General features: G+C 35.3%; 1 protein-coding gene across 1 annotated transcript in view; it reads left to right on the top strand.

Annotated features, from left to right (window-relative positions):
- TNKS (tankyrase) overlaps positions 1-17392 on the top strand; it is a 197853-nt gene that overhangs the window by 148934 nt on the left and 31527 nt on the right. Inside the window, exons 12-15 of the mRNA XM_032413489.1 lie at positions 5230-5401; positions 10937-11016; positions 14686-14831; positions 16627-16792. Coding sequence (XP_032269380.1) covers positions 5230-5401; positions 10937-11016; positions 14686-14831; positions 16627-16792 — 564 coding nt within the window. The remainder of the gene's footprint in view (positions 1-5229; positions 5402-10936; positions 11017-14685; positions 14832-16626; positions 16793-17392) is intronic.

The raw sequence follows: 17392 nt of genomic DNA, 5'->3' as shown, positions 1-17392 counted from the left end.
CCATCAATAGAGTGAATTACTACCAATTCCCATTTATATAACTTACAGAATGGTGGTAGAGTAATAAATCCAGACTTATGGGAACCATTAAACAATTAGAGTTCCCTATAACTCTCTGGGATCACAATGAAATATAATTACACTAGCTCCACAATATCACCCTTTTTCACTGTGAAACTGACTTAGAGCAGCAATGCAAATCCTGCCAGATGACCCGTTTAAAAAATCAGGGAACAGGGATTGACCTGTAGTCCTATAAAATAGTTACTGCTGCCCTCTAAAAACAAATTTATCACCTACCTTGGAAAGCGCATACATTTTGGACTTAATTGCCTTGAACCACTTCAGAATACATATGTGGAGGGAAAAAGAATAGATTGACCACTTTGTAGAGAGCCCTGATTGTATCCCATGACTGGTTGATAAAAGAATAAACAAAGGCAGAGTATTAAAGTGTTGATAAAGTTAAATAGAAGAGGAAGTTAGGGGCCTTAATTTTTATTTTCAATTTTGAATCAGAAATGGCTCCAACTGACAGCCGATTTCCCATCCAGCAATCATTGTTCCCTTTCTTTGCTTCAGAACAGGGATCAGCAAACATGTTCTCAAAAGTCCAGATAGTAAATATTTTCGGCTTTGTGGGTACTTATATAGCCATTTTAAATGCAATCACTTAAAAATATAAAAATCATTCTTCACTTGCAAGCAGTACAAAAATAGTCAGCTGGTTGGAATTAACCCATGGATCATAGCTTGCTAACTTCCTCTGTGGAACTCTATTTTGTTCAGATTTGGGAGCTTCACAGAAGCCTGGGTCTGAAACAGTGTTAGTAATCTTATTCTCCTTGCTTGTGACTCGTATAGGCATCAGTTTGGGATGCATTTTTGGCCCTCGCCGTAGGAAGTCCACTGGGAAAGGTTTCTTCTTTTTTTACAATAGATGTATAAAATATCCTTTTTGGCTTTGGAGTATGGAGTTGATAGCCTAGAGCTGCCACAGGCACCTTTTGACCATAGAAGGACAAGCCTGGAGTCCTTAGATTAGGGAATCTGAGAAATTTGACATTTGCTTCTAATGAGGACATGCTCTAATGAGGATTTTCCTCACAAAAACCCTTGTCGAATGTCTATTTAATATTTTCCCTGGCATCCATTCTTGTTCATTCTCTGGGTTGTACAAAGTATCACCAAATTGTTCTAGTTTTGTTATCCTGCTTGTTTCTGTGGAATGAGTACGTCTGTTAAATATCGCTGATACTTTTCTATGGCTTCTCGCAGTGCTTCATCTTTGTTGTCTGATAAAGCCCTCCATCGATATTCTTTTGTTGCTGTGATAACTATTTAGAGTTTGAGGGGAAAATTCTCTCATAATAAAAAATATATACATTTTCTAAAGCAAAGAATTTTATATTACGCTGCTCTGTCTTGTACTTTGAAAGTTTAGTTTTCTGAGATACTAGAATATAATACCATCTATGGAAATGAGTAAATGCCTTATATACATAAACAGGGATGAGGACATAAAGCTTCAGTATATGATCAAGGTTTTAACTTCCTAGCATTATCAATTAGTCCTCATCAAATGGTTGGAATTTTTTTCAGCTAGACATAAAAAACTCCTTTTATAAATGAACTCTAATAACGATTTATATATTCTATATTTTTCACTTATTCACATAAGCTATTCACATAGCTCCAAGCTATGTCCTAGACCTTGTATTTCTGGGGTTGGGGAGGGCAGAGGGGAAGAATTACATTTAAGATCAAGTCATAATTTCTGCTTTTAAATAGCTTCCAATTTACATATAGCATCTAGCACAGAGCCTAACATCAGTAAGTGCGTAGTAAATGTAAGTTGTATCCCTTCCTTATGAGACTTTTTTTTTTTTTTCTTTTTAAAGATTTTATTTATTTATTTGACAGAGAGAGAGATGGCTAGAGCAGGAACACAAGCAGGGGGAGTGGGAGAGGGAGAAGCAGGCTTCCTGCCAAGCAGGGAGCCCGATGTGGGACTCGATCCCAGGACACTGGGATCATGACCTGAGCCGAAGGCAGACGCTTAATGACTGAGCCACCCAGGCACCCCCTTATGAGACTTTTTAGGAGGTAAACAACTTGGTTCTAATTTTGACAGCTGTACACGAGGGTAAGAAGTATGAAACAGAGAAATGAGCATGTGTTAGTGGAGCTGCATTCAGGACCACCCCTCCAAAACTGAGAGTAGAGAGGAACAAGGAAAGTTAATGTAAATAATATTGGTGAGTGGTGATTTTTGCCCAGATTTGTTCCATGAGTGCATGCCCCAGAGTGAGTGAGAGACAGAAGGGAATCTGTTTTCTGTATGTGCTCAGTTTCACCATGCATATATATCAAGACAACCTCTCCTTACACATAGTGTGTTTTTAGTGCTTAAAGATACTGAATGACTTCGGTGTTCAGTTGATCTGCTAACACAGTGAAGGTAAAACTGGCAAGTTTTGAATTTACTAAGAAACCTTATATCTGTCTCTGCCATTGGAAGGATAATGTTGACCAAAGACAGATTTTACCTTTTGCAATGACTTTAGAAACTAACACCTTCATAAAATGGGGTTCCAGTGTAATCTAATAAAGCTGGAGCATAGCAAGCCTATCAAATTGTGATGAAAAAATATAGTAGAAAGGAAGATAGTATAAAAGTAAATTACAGATGGTCCTAAATGACATGCTGAGGAGTTCAAGTTTACTTGAAGGCACTGAAGAGTCTCTGAGTTTGAACTGAAAAATAACTTGGTAATATCTGTATTTTGAAGTAGTAATTCTCGACCATGTTCCTATGATTTAACAAGCTGTACTGAGGATTTCTGTCACTACAATTAAATAATTTAGTGGGTTTCTTGTCAAATTTCCAGAAAAATGTTAATGATTAGAATGTTCCCAATTTTAAGTTTTTCTCTTGTGGTGAGGTAACAAAGAAAAAGAAAGTCAAGAAGTTTACTTTGGTAGCTTATGTTTTCCATCAATACATGCTAATGGCTGTGCTTTTATGTCGCCTTTGTATAAACGGTTGCTTCTCCGCTGGCAAATGAGATCTAATTAAATATATCAGTATTTCATGGCAAATTTTGTGAAACACCATTAAGAATTTAGATGAACCCTTGCCTGAACAAGTGTGACAGCCTTACTTAAAATGATGAAAGACTGAGACATGGAGATCAGTCGTCTTAAGTCTTTTCTTTCCTTAATCTTGTATTTGGTGGGTGTGCACAAATGCTTAGAATAATGTGCTAGCATATATTTGAAAATTTACTGTATGCCCTGAAGAGGAGCTTTCTAGAAAACTCAGAAAAACCTATATAATACAATCCATAATCTCAATAGCCGTAACAAAAACTAGCCCCGTGTTAAAATTTGTAAGATAGTACTAACTTGACATGGGTATTCAGAAAGGCAGTAATCATCAAGCCTTCAAGTAATCAAGACTTCTTAAGAAAGATGAGACTTGCACTGGATTTCATAATCCGGAAAGGCAGAAAGAAGGGCTTCTCTGAAAGAATCAGCAGGTACAATGAACATGGACTTTGGTCTGATTGGAATAGAAGGTATTTACTGGGGCATCCTGGAAAACAGGTTTGATCAAATTATGAAGCTGATCCCAAAGTTGAATGTTATCTTAAAACTAGCTAAATTATTCTTCCTTTATAACTCTTCGAAGTTTTAAAAATGGAACATTTGAAAATTTAAATCTTTTTGGCGAGGGTTAAATGTGTTAGTAATTGAGGCATTAGTAATTCAGGTTAGTAATGAGGGTATTCTATTAAAATTATTTACTAAAATTAGAAAAGAAATGTAATTAACTACTTTGACTGTCTTGGCTTACATATTCTGTTGTCTTTATGTTACGGGAGCAAGTTAGGTAAAACCCATTCATCCAAAAGTATTTCACGTACATCTTGGATGAGGCAGGCAGTGAACATCGGAGTCCCAGCCCTCAGAGACCTTACATTCTAATTGTTGAGGGGAGTGGCAGGGAGTGGAAGATGGACAGGAAGACAGTCATTCAGGGCAGGGATGAGGATGTTGTAATTTTCAATAAGGCGGTCAGAGAAGGATAACTAAGAAACTGATATTTTTTTCAGAAGCAGTAACCAAAAGTTAATAGTAAATAGTCTGTGGCATTTTTCAGGACGCTTTTGACGGTTTTTCTTTTTTCTTTTTTTAAGATTCTATTTATTTATTTGACAGAGAGAGAGAGAGATAGCAAGAGCAGGAACACAAGCAGGGGTAGTGAGAGAGGAGGGAGAAGTAGGCTTCCCGCTGAGCAGGGAGCCTGATGCAGGGCTCGATCCCAGGACCCAGGGATCATGACCTGAGCTGAAGGCAGATGCTTAACCAACTGAGCCACCCAGGCGCCCCGACAGTTTATTTTTCTCATAAGAATTTATTTACACTATTGGTGGGAATGCAAGTTGGTAAAGCCACTTTGGAAAACAGTGTGGAGGTTCCTCAAAAATTTAAAAATAGAGCTACCCTATGACCCAGCAATTGCACTACTGGGTATTTACCCCAAAGACACAGATGTAGTGAAAAGAAGGGCCACATGCACCCCAGTGTTCATAGCAGCAATGTCCGCAATAGCCAAACTGCGGAAAGAGCCGAGATACCCTTCAACAGATGAATGGATAAAGAAGATGTGGTCCATATATACAATGGAATATTACTCAGCCATCAGAAAGGATGAATACCCAACTTTTGCATCAACATGGATCGGACTGGAGGAGATTATGCTAAGTGAAATAAGTCACGCAGAGAAAGCCAGTTATCATATGGTTTCACTTATTTGTGGAACATAAGGAATAGCATGGAGGACATTAGGAGAAGGAAGGGAGAAATGAAGGGGGGGAAATCGGAGGGGGAGACAAACCATGAGAGACTGTGGACTCTGAGAAACAAACTGAGGGTTTTAGAGGGGAGGGGGGTGGGGGGATAGGTTAGCCCGGTGATGGGTATTAAGGAGGGCACGTATTGCATGGAGCACCGGGGTGTTATACGCAAACAATGAATCATGGAAACTACATCAAAAACGAATGATATACTGTATGGTGACATAACATAACATAACAACATAACATAACAAAACAAAGCAAAATAAAATAAATAAAATTAAGTAAAATAAAATATTTATTTGCTAGGGTGTAAAATGGAACAAGTAGATACTCAATTCTTTGTGCCCACCCGGTGATTTTTCAGATGAATGCACTGGACACCCTGGGTCAGACTGCTTTGCATAGAGCTGCCCTCGCAGGTCACCTGCAGACCTGCCGCCTCCTGCTGAGCTACGGCTCTGATCCTTCCATCATCTCTTTACAAGGCTTTACAGCGGCGCAGATGGGGAATGAAGCTGTGCAGCAGATTCTAAGCGGTGAGATAAATAAGCAGTACATTCTGTGCTTCCCGTTTCATGTCCACTGATATAAACAGACAAACTTTGCACCACTTGTTTTAAGTAGCTCTTTGGAATGCTTTCTTTGCCTGAATATTTTTCATACCTTTCCTTGCTTGCAGTTTAGCCTGAGACCCTCCCTATCAACGTTTTTGGTGGAGTGAGGTAGGTGTCATGAGAAGGAGGCATATACTCTCTCTTTTTTTTTTTTTTTTTTTTTTTTAGTTTTAAATTGAAAACCTGACTTATGGGTGCTATGATCAAAGGTGACTTAAAGCTCATATAAACAGTGTGGAATTATGGCAGCTCTAAAATCTATCAAATAGAGAAAATAAGAAATCATTCACCTGGTAATGATCTTTAATTAATTGTTCATACATATGTGATAGTCTGACCTGCTTTTTTGTATTTCTTAACTTCATTGCATCATTAGGAGATTATCTTGTTTTTTCTAGCTTAAATATAATTATAAAATCTTGTTGAATATTAATGCCTACCTAGTACAACATTAGATATTTTATCTATTTAATTTATTGAGGGAGATTAAACAAAGAACTGGTATGAAAGTTGATTAGTTTCCCAAGCCCCCCAGTTAGAGGAAATAACACAGTCTAGCTATTGAAAAATGGTGAGCTGGATACAAAATTAATTTGGTATAATTGGCTCTTGTTTCCCATCCCTTTCTTTTTGTCTGTGGGCTATATCTGCTCTAGAATGACATAACAAACTGGAAGAGTAAAATGGAGAAGGAAGGCTACAGACTAGGAATCTGAAGTCCTAGTTACTTCTGCCTATAACCCAGGATCTCTTTACTCCATCAGACACAGTGCCCCCACTTGTCATAATGAATATTTTATAATATCCCCTTTTCTTATCCAGAAATGAAATTTATAGATAATGTGACCTAACTGTACAGATACCTTCCCCAAGCCCCAAATTAAATGCCCTAACTATAATATAAAGGGAAAATGACAGTAAGTTACAGTTAAATAATTTATAATTATTGTAATAGTAATAGCTTGGATAAAACAACACTAGAAGACAAAAATAAACCCCACAAATTTCTGAAGGGCCCCCAAAAGTACAGCACAGTTAAGAATCACAACTATATTCTGAAATAGGGAACTTTCTAGGCTTGTGGAGCTCATATGTATTGTTAGAGCTGAATCAGAATTAACCAGCCTCATAAGAGTATCTTTGCCACATTTTAAAAGCTACTAATTGGGATTTACTTTCCTCATGCTAGCTCATTCGTAGATAGTATCATTCTACTTTAGTCTTAGATGGTGATCTTGAGACATTCGAAGTAAGCCCTGTCTAGGGCACCTTTACCATAGAAACTAAAAAGATCTAAAGGAATGAAATTTCCTATTATAGAATTGCAAGCTTGAACTATGAAAAACATGATTTCATGTAACTTCCTGTTTCTACAGAGCAATAGAACATTTACTTAAAGAAAATGATCACGCTTTGACTAGGACCTCTTTCTGCCTTCTCAGTAAATTCTAATATAATTTCTAAAAGGTGTGATTTTTGTTAAAACATTCTAAATTTTTTCTTACACTTTTACCAAGAACCATTTAGTGCTGAATTTTAAGTTAGATTTTATAAGTTTAACCATAAATCGGGCAAACAGATAGCTATCACATTAAAATTTCTAATAATATTATGCATAAATTTAGAGATAATTGACAAAAGGGAGAAGAAAGGATTGAATAAATTAAGCAAATTAGATCCATGAATGCTTTTTAAATGTCTTCTGAATCAATGCAATTAGAATATATGACTTCTGGTAAAAGATAAAATTAAATACTGAATCACAAATGTAGTATTTTATTCAGTTATTTTGATAATTCTTCTTAAAAGTTTGTTTGGAAGATAAAACATACAGGTAATTAAATGTGTAACGTAGGACATGCCAGAACTTTTTGGTTTAATTCTTAATATTCTTTATTGATCTAGAAAAATAATATAGACAGTAGAATTATATGATAAAATCTTGCCCTTAGAAAGGTTTTGAAAATAGGAATTGTTTTTTGTTTGGAAAAGGATATAATTTTTTAAACTAATATTTCTATGAGAAACTTATATATCTATAGTCTGTGGACTATGTACTAGCTGAACTTTTTGATTATACCTACATTTACTCAACCATTCCAGGTTATATGTGTAATGTCTCCTAAAAGAATGCATCAGTCATATAGGATGTATACTAAGTTATTGGCGTTCTCATCTAGGTAACATTTTAAAGATGCATTTAAATACACCTGTTGATACCAGGTTTAAGATCCACTTTTAGAGACCTGCACTTCCAGCTCCCAAGTCAGTAGTTGCCAATAGTTTACATTAATAGAGTTTAAATTGTAAACTGTTGGCAGTATTTATGTCACAATTAATGTCAGATAGCAGCTTTTATAAACCAGCATTTTAAAACATCCTTTCAGAAGATTGTACTTTTTTCTCCAGACCTGCTTTCTCTATACCTGCTCTGTCCACATATGACTAGTGGCTACTATATTAGCACAGATAAAGAATATTTCCAGCATCACAGACAGTTCTTTTAAACAGCAATTTTAGGCTAGACTTTGGCATGAAATAATTCTGACTGTATATTCCAATATGGTTATCCCATTACTTTTACGTAATCATTTATAGAAGTAAGGATTTGGGGGATTTATAATAGCTAAATGAAACACTGAAATCCCCATTTACATTTGCACATTGAAATAAACCACTACGACCTATTGCCAGTCCAGTAAACAGCCAGTCTAAGGGGATTCAAAAATAATAATAATAATAACAAATTGCCTTCCAGGCTTTGGAACTTTAGGTTTGGGGCTCCTTTTCCTTTTCCTTTTCCTTTCCTTTCCTTTATCCTTCCTTTTTTTTTTTTTTTAATTCTGGTGAGCCAAAATAGAATTGGAGAAAAAATTAGAAGCTCATCTTTAACCTTTGACTCAAGGTGAAATCTTTAATTTCAAACTCTGCAAAAACCGGTGTGCTTATAAAAGAATTTATAAGGTTAAAACATTCTGAATTTTTTTCTTACACTTTTTACCAATATAGTACTTTTCTTATACTTTTTACTAATATAGTACTTTGCATATCAGCTACTCTTACTTATGTTCCCTTTTATTTTTTTTTTATTTATTTTTTTTTTAAAGATTTTATTTATTTGACAGAGACAGCGAGAGAGGGAACACAAGCAGGGGGAGTGGGAAAGGGAGAAGCAGGCTTCCCGCCAAGCAGGGAGCCCGATGTGGGGCTCGATCCTAGGACCCTGGGATCATGACCTGAGCCGAAGGCAGTTGCTTAACCAACTGAGCCACCCAGGCGCCCCACTTATGTTCCCTTTTAACTTCATTTTTATATCCTTCTTTTAATTCTGCATCTCTTTGTACAAAGTTCCCGGGGTGTATATATATCCTTTCAGCTAATACTTTGTTCACATTGTTTCTAAAAATGAATCATTTCTAAGCCTGTTCAGTATTTATAATGGATGCAAAACTCTATAATTTGTATAGTAATTAATCAATATCTTTAAATAACTACTTTCTACTCTGACTAGGAGTAAGGATTTCTCCATAGTTCTCAGAAGCATTCTTATATTTGCATAAAAATTTTTGCTTGATTGTAAAACTATACCCTTTGCAAATAGTCTGCCTCAAGATCAGTGTGCCAATTTCAAATAGTTCTTCAAATTAAAACATTTAGCCATATTAATTGTATCCTTCAAATGCTAGAATCTGAAAATATCCAAAGGTCTAACTCCATATACATAAATAATTGTCATTTTGTTGAAATGATAAACTAAAAATATTACCTATAGATATCCAAAGGATGTTTCAGTGAGTTTTACCAACTGCCAGAATCACTTTCACAGAGAAGTAAAATACAAATGGACTGTCTCACCCATAAATGCAGCGATGGCATGCACAGCAAGAATGGAGACAAATAAGAAAGAACAGGATAAAGGCAGCCAAAGAAAGAGAGATGATGGGCCAAACACACTGACCCCAATATAAAATAGCATGGAAGTCAATTCAGCAGATGATTTCTGAATGTTCTTTGTGAAAAGGAACATGAAGACAAGCAAGACCTGATCTTTCCTCCACAATTCCACAAACAAATAATAAACTCTCTTCTAAAGAGAAATATTTATTGATGTTTCAAAAATGTACTTCATCATATGAAATACTCTCCTCTTTCCTCGCTTTAATCTTAGCATTTTATCTGCTAAGTATTATCATGACTAAATAAACACAGTTTATCTGTAATGGAAGAGTTCTCATAACCTATTCTGTAAAAGCCACTCTCCTGAATGAAGCACTTTAGACTAGAAAGAGCCGAAGTATTTCTTCTAATCTAAAACCTTTTCATAGCATCACTTGATCTTCCCATGTAGACAGTGGACTCAAGAAAGGCATCTTTGATCATAAGATAATGTAGTCTTAAATCTGAAAGAGAATGTAAGGGAAACCAATACTCACTTTATAGGAGCAAAAGCTAAGCTATTAAGTGATTTGTCCATTGTCACTGGTACTAGTCAAAATCCAAGTCTCCTGGACTTAACTCCTTTTGTGTTACTCGAGTGTGTACATACATGTGCGTTATAAAGGCCGCACATAATGTCTATGAACATATTTTGAGTGATATATGTTGTTTTCTTTGAAAATTTTTTTATTTGAGCCAATGTGTAATGAATTTTTGGTTTGTTTATATTGTATTAAAGCACTTCATTTGTTAGCCTCATACTTCTAGATCTAACAGCCTAATCTAATTATATTCTGTTTAGCATTTGTGTCACACCTCCCAATTGTACAGACATTTTTTAATTTTATTTTATTTTTTTCCCATGGGACTTAACTATTTGTTTTATTTTTTTTAATTTTATTTTATTATGTTAATCACCATACATTACAGACATTTTTAATGGCATTTCCTTGAAGCCATTCAATAAATGTGAATTAAACAAATTTCTGTATTTAGTAGGCCCTTTTGTACACTGATTATATTTTCTGAGATCACTGATTTGGGGAGTAGTCGTTCTGTTTATATTGAGGAAGTCGAGGCCAAAAAGAAGAAAGCTAAACATTAAATCCTGAAAGTTGAGTGCCTTCCCTCGGTTTACACAACAAAATCTGTGGCAAAGCTTTGCTACCACATTTGTAAGACCAAAGTATCATGAAGATGTTTTTGATATCATGCTCCTGTGTTTCTTTATTCCCTTTTGCCAAGTGTTGGCCAGAAAATTTAAAGACTAGAATATTAGGGGTGGAGAAGGATTTGTGTGTCTTCGAATTTATTTAAATGTAGCTTAGGACGAGATAGATGGGAATGGAAACAAGAAGCCACTTTTTTCTTATCTGAAAACAGTTTAGAAAAATCCGTAATTTAGATCTCAGGAATTTCTGAACCCTTAATCTCTCTTTCCAGTCACCAAATAATTTTCCCTTCTTAACTCTGTGATTCCTTAAAAACCAACAGTAGTAATCTTTCCTCTCTTTTATTCAGAAAGTACACCTATACGCACTTCTGATGTTGACTATCGACTGCTAGAGGCATCTAAAGCTGGAGACTTGGAAACTGTGAAGGTAAATCAGTGCTTTAACATCTTGGGTAGCGCTATTGAAACTTTGCTAACCAGTTCATTTTAAGCTTCTAAGTGAAACTATTCAAATCTAAACAATAAAAGGGATGAACAAAGTAGATCCATAAACAGGAGAGCTCTTTAGGAAGGATTTTCTAGAAAGTATGTGCTTTATATCCATTAAACTACTTTAGTCACTTTCCTTCTAGTTATATGAAAGCTCTTTTATTTTCACTTACATTAATGAAAGTCTTATTTGTAGCCACATTCATAAATTTCTAAGCTAGTTCAAGCCCAGGTAATATATTGTACAATAAAGTTCAAAACAACGTTTCTTCAACTCTTCTAAGAGATTCTCACAATTGCTCTAGGAAATCGTTCTTATGATCCCGCAACTGTTTGGAATTAATTTATATACAGAAGATGGATTTTCTTTTTTTTTTTTTTTTTTTTAAGATTTTGTTTATTTATTTGAGAGAGAGAGCACGAGTGAGGTGAGGGGCAGAGGGAGAAGCAGACTTCCTGCTGAGCGGGGAGCCTGATGTGGGGCTTGATCCTGAAACTCCAGGATTATGACCCGAGCCGAAGGCAGATGCTTAACCAACTGAGCCACCCAGGCGCCCCAGGATTTTCTTTTCTATGTAACTCTGCTTGCCAGGAAAATTTTAACAGCCTTTATTTGTGGTATAGAAACATTAAATTATTAACATTAACATTAAATGATAGATGTAATTTTTTTCAAATATAAAATGATATTCTGATACTGAATATGCTTTTTAAGAACAGATAGTTCCTATCTGAAATCACTTATGTAGGGATGAAGATAGAAAGAGATAGGGGTTTTGTTCTTATTTGGGGGTTGGTCTTGTAGTTTGTATTTCTTTCTTGTTTTAAAAAAAAGAAAGGCTAATTGTGAAATTGGTACTGACAGTCATACCAGGTTATTTTTTACAAACTAAACTTTGTCACTTCTTATTAAGCAAACTCTATTTTTGTGATTTTCAGCAAACTAATGTAGCATTCTTGCTGATGTGTACTGGTTGAAAATACACGGGGCGCCTGGGTGGCTCAGTACGTTAAGCGTCTGCCTTCGGCTCGGGTCACGGTCACAGAGTCCCAGGGTCAAGCCCCACATCAGGCTCCCCACTCAGTGGGAAGTCTGCTTGTCCCGCTGCTCATGGTCTCTCTCTCTCTCTCTCAAATAAATAAATAAAATCTTAAAAAAAAAAAGGAAAGAAAAAGAAAATACAGTAAACACTTTCAAGCTCTGTTGCCTAGAAATTTTTTTTGTTTCAGTATGTGACCACTTCTAATATCTCTCCCATCTTACAAGAATATCTAAGTTATTTAAAGAAAAACAGTAAACTTCAATTGTAATAGCCACTGGGGAGAAATTTTAAAGTTCTCTTAGATCTAAAACTATATACTTTTTTTCTTAATTAAAATTACATACTTTTTGTCATTTGAAATATATGCTAATTAAAGAAAATGTTTAAATATAAAAGTGATCAGGACTCCTTTTCTGCATCACGGCATGATAATCTCAGCACCAGACTTGCTACATGTGCCCATTATCATTAAATTAATAGTTTAGTATTTTCTTAATATGTAGTTTTTAATTCCATATGTTTTGTATGTACTGATAGGCAAATCTCCTACAGCTTTCGGGTCTCCTAAACAATCCATTCACAATAAAGGCCAACAATATTTTTATGAATGGAATGGAAGTGGCAGAAGAAAAACAAAGCACAAATTAAGTGAGAATTAAGCGTGGTAAATTTCTTTCCCTAGAGGCTTCAGAAAGTATTAAAATGTTAGGAATTAGAAGAAAAGGCTGTTTGCTGAGTAAATATTTGAAATTATGAAAATCAGGTAGGAAGAATGTAAAATTGCTTTGGCATTCAAAAGGAAAGTGAAATCGAACAGAGAATGAAGAACTTCCAAATATTAGAAAGCAAATGTTTAATGCAGAATGGGCTTTTATTTTTGTAACCTGGCAGAATGAGTTGTGTTTCATTCTGTACTGCATCCCTGTTTTGCTGATACTCTCTGCGGAAAAAAAAAAAAGTTACTTTAGAATGTAACAGCCTGACGAAAACCCAGCAGCAGCAAGAAGCAGCTTCAATCATGTAAGACACCAGTAGAAGATGTTTACTACCAATTTTTTGTGCTCTTTAGTTTTATGTATTAATTTATTCACTTCTATTTCATTTTGTTTTTGATTCTATAATTTATGTGTTAAGGTAGCCACAGACTCACTTGTCGTGAAAGGGTAAGATATTTGACTTGGCTGGATGACAGTGGCTCTTGAGATTTTAGAGTCTGGGGCTTTTCCACATAGAGCTGGTGAGATTGTAGGCTCTCCCTTACGGCCCAGATCTCCTTCCGTCACGTACACATCGTACCACCTGCAAAGTCCTGCTTTTACCCTACCGATGGGAAGGCCCCTACTCAATAAGTCAGTAGAAACAGATGCCTTACAGGCTCTTAGTTTTTACATAATAATAGCTCATTACAGTGGCAGGAGTGGGAGCAAGATTGTCAAATGCCTGGAAAGCCCTGCCATCATACCTTGTAGGCTAGAAAATGTCACTGTTTTCTTGGGGGTTTTTTGACTGTTCTTCTTTCCATTACCTTTCTTTGCATCACTTCTCTGAATGAGGGTAATTAAGGAAAGTAAGCAAGCATGTAGCAGAATGATCAAGAGATTATAATCGGGAAAACCAGGTTTGAGCCTTTATTGTACCCTTTACCTTACCAACTCTGTGAAAAAGGACAAGTTGCTTAGCCCTCTCTGAGCCTTGGTTTATTTATCTGTAAGATGGAGATAATGATCAACTTCACAGATAGAAAATAATTCTCTCGCTGAAGGAATATGAGATTCTTTATAAATTGTGAATTACTATTCACGTATTGTTATTAAAATTCATCTGTCACTGCCAGTGGTGCAGCCTGCCGGTCCTTCCTTTGCTTCCTGCTGCTCTATAAGCAGACAGAATCGAGCTTGTGCTGAAACGCTCACACTCACAAGGAGATGAAAGACGAAAAACGAGAGCATGATTGGAATCAGTTTGGCTCGGAGAGTTAGACAAACATCTCCCAAAGATCAGGGGAAGCATCAGGCTTTGCTGTAGCGGGTCAGAGGGCCGAGTGGATGGCCCAGGCAGAATTAATGTAATTTTTCTGGCAGCTTTTTGCTTGCCACGTCAGCCGAGACGAGAGATCTGGGTAGTTCTGCAGTCAGCCAGGGTTGGTCCTACTTGAGTAAAGCATGGCAGACAGCATGATAGTACAGGCAGGACATGCTGGGGCAAATGGTCTCGGGGAGGAAAGCCTTATGAGGATGAAAGATGAAAGCATCATTTGCCTTGGAGATTCTTGCTTTATTATGGGTTTTTCTTTTTGATTAGGATTTTGGCCAGGATATATTAAAAAAAAAAAAAAAGATTAAATTGCTCTGTAAACAGTAAAAATATTTGTAGACTCAGTGAAACCAAGCAGAGTGCTGATTTTTAAACATCACTGGCATGATCCAATCTTTGGAAATAAATATTCATTAGGAAATTACAGCTTATCCAAGATGCCTGCAGTTGTTTGGAGCAAAACCTATGAATAAATATTAATGTTCTTTTTGTGTTTGTGTGTGTGTGTGTGTGTGTGTATGTCATTAAAGCAACTTTGCAGCCCTCAAAATGTGAATTGCAGAGATTTGGAGGGCCGGCATTCTACACCCTTACACTTTGCAGCAGGCTACAATCGTGTGTCTGTTGTGGAGTACCTTCTACACCATGGTGCCGATGTCCACGCCAAAGACAAAGGGTATGTGTTAGAATTGAGCTATTTGGGACTTACAAATATTTTTTTAATATTTTTGGAAGTCTTAGATTTTTTTTTCACTATTAAAAAAGTAATATATGTTTTTTTTAAATTTAAAGCATCTAATAGAAATGTACAGTACAGGAAATGAAAATCCCTATCACCCCACCTTCTAGAGATTACATAAACACTTTGTGATAATGCTCCAGATTTTTTAAAAGTATAAATCAGTGCCTGTCCTCCTATGGTGGCCATGCTTGTTTTTAACATAAATGACGACACCATTCCACGCAGTCTCCTTGGCAATTTGCTTTTTCACCCAGGAGTGTATCTTGATGTCTTTCCATATCAGTACTTAATTGTTTATCTCATCTTTTTAATGCCCATAACAGTATTTTATTGCATTGTATGAATGTGTTTAAAATATAGTTTGTAATTTATTGTTCGTCCTTTTTTCTTTTTTGCTATTAAAAATGTATAATTTCTTCCCAAAAGAAGCCATCCATCCCAAAGTCATTGGTATTAATAGACATATAACTTTATTTTTACTAATTCAGATATTCTGTATTTTTATATTAGTTTACTAAATTATTTTAATTTATCTAGACAGTTTACAGCAGTCACGGCAGCTATTTAGAAATGCGAGAAGGAAGTTTTAACTGAGATGAGCTTCCATATTCTGAGTTAATTTCATATCATCTCAAAATAGAAATAAGCAAGCACTTTTCTGTGCAATTACATATCAGAGTACTGTAGAATTAAACCATACAATTTAGACTTCAGTTAACCATTATGGATTTATTTATCTTTTAAAAGGGGCACATCAGACTTGAATATTCAGCAATAATATCACCAGCTCTTTCCAAGTATTGTAGTGCCCTGGAGAGCAACCAGCATTTGTTTCCATTGCCCATTTTAGTTAGCACTTAGCATTTTTGGTCTCAAAACATTAAAAAAAAAAAAAAAAACCTCTAAGTAAGAAGGCATTTGATACCTTGTTTTTGTCATGTTTTAAGTGCAACTTAGCTTATCCTTTTGATTCACCCTTTTTTATAGGAACCCCTTTCTATCCTTTTTGAATGCCAGCTGCCTTCCAACCGGAGCTTAGAGTTATCTCAGAATAGTTTGCTCGTAAGTTGAGGCAGGTAGATTTTTCTCATCTGGCTGGAGTTTATGGGTGGTGTCACTATTTTCCTTACTGAATACTGAAGTTTCCGTATCACTTGCATTTTGAGTTTTCATTGTATGACACCTAAATATTTAAATCTATGCATAGAAACCACTACTGAATTAGGAATTAAAAAATAAAAACCAGACAAAAGGTAGAACTTGCCTAAATAAATTAAATTGCATTGTATATTTTATAAGCATACAGTTTTCATTAGGAAAACCCAAACAGAAGAAAATCTGAGTTGATAAAACCAAATTATTGATTAGATTATTATTCCTGAAATCACTTTGTAGTGTTGCTCTTTATATTGATGAAACCTGAATTAAAAGTGTTGTGATGGAACTTTTCTATGGGTATATCTGTATGTGTTTTAAGCATAGGATTGCTATGACATTTCTATCCATCACCAAGAAACTAGGGAAAATCCTTATATTGAAAGGGATGTTTTTGAAATTGTTAATCCTTATTTGGAAATGGATGACTGTATCTTCAAGACCAGAGGAGAATTCTTTCTTTTGAAGTGAGTGTTCAGTATAGTCACTGCCATAGAAGAATTATTTTTATTATAAGTATCATTTTAACACAAAGATCTGTTATATGTCTTTAAAATAATTTTCTTTTGTTTAGTGGCTTGGTGCCCCTACATAATGCTTGTTCATATGGACACTATGAGGTAGCTGAGCTTTTAGTAAGGCATGGGGCTTCTGTCAATGTGGCGGACTTATGGAAATTTACCCCTCTGCATGAAGCAGCAGCTAAAGGAAAATATGAAATCTGCAAGCTCCTTTTAAAAGTATGTAATTTTAAAAATTATAAAATATAAAGTAACTATATTTTTTGGTTAGCATGTAAAATTACATCACAGTAAATTATTAAGTACAGTAAGTGCTGTAGAGACTGCTTCCATTTTCTATTTTAGGGGGATATTTAAGTGTGATATCATGATACTTACATAGCTGTGAGTAGTGTCTCAAGTGTCTTTCTGAACTGATTTGATTAAGTTCAGTTCATCACAGTTCATCAAGGTAGGTTTTGGAAAGAGTTGCATTAGTTTGCACTGCTTATCCAATACTTACGGTATTAAAGTCAGAAAACATTGTACTAGGGGAAACAAGATTTTTAATCAACACTGATTTTTTTTCTTAGTAGCTATTATTAACAAACTCATCGCTCATTATTAAACATATATATCTTATAAGAACTTAAATATTAGATTGGTATTAAAATATAAAATAATCTTTAGACAAAGTTATTCATATAAATTTGGGGGATATAAATGAAATAGCAGAAACTAGTAGTTCTATGAAGCTAACTTAATTTTGTGGGGGTTTTTTAAATTAAAAGATGTGAAAAATAATCAGACATGTAGTTTTTTATCTCTCTTTTTTGTAAC

Source organism: Phoca vitulina, unplaced genomic scaffold (genome assembly GCF_004348235.1).
Source record: "Phoca vitulina isolate PV1807 unplaced genomic scaffold, GSC_HSeal_1.0 scaffold15, whole genome shotgun sequence".
NCBI lineage: Eukaryota > Metazoa > Chordata > Mammalia > Carnivora > Phocidae > Phoca > Phoca vitulina.
Note: the sequence above shows the minus strand (reverse complement) of the source record. Positions and strands in the feature narration are given on the sequence as shown.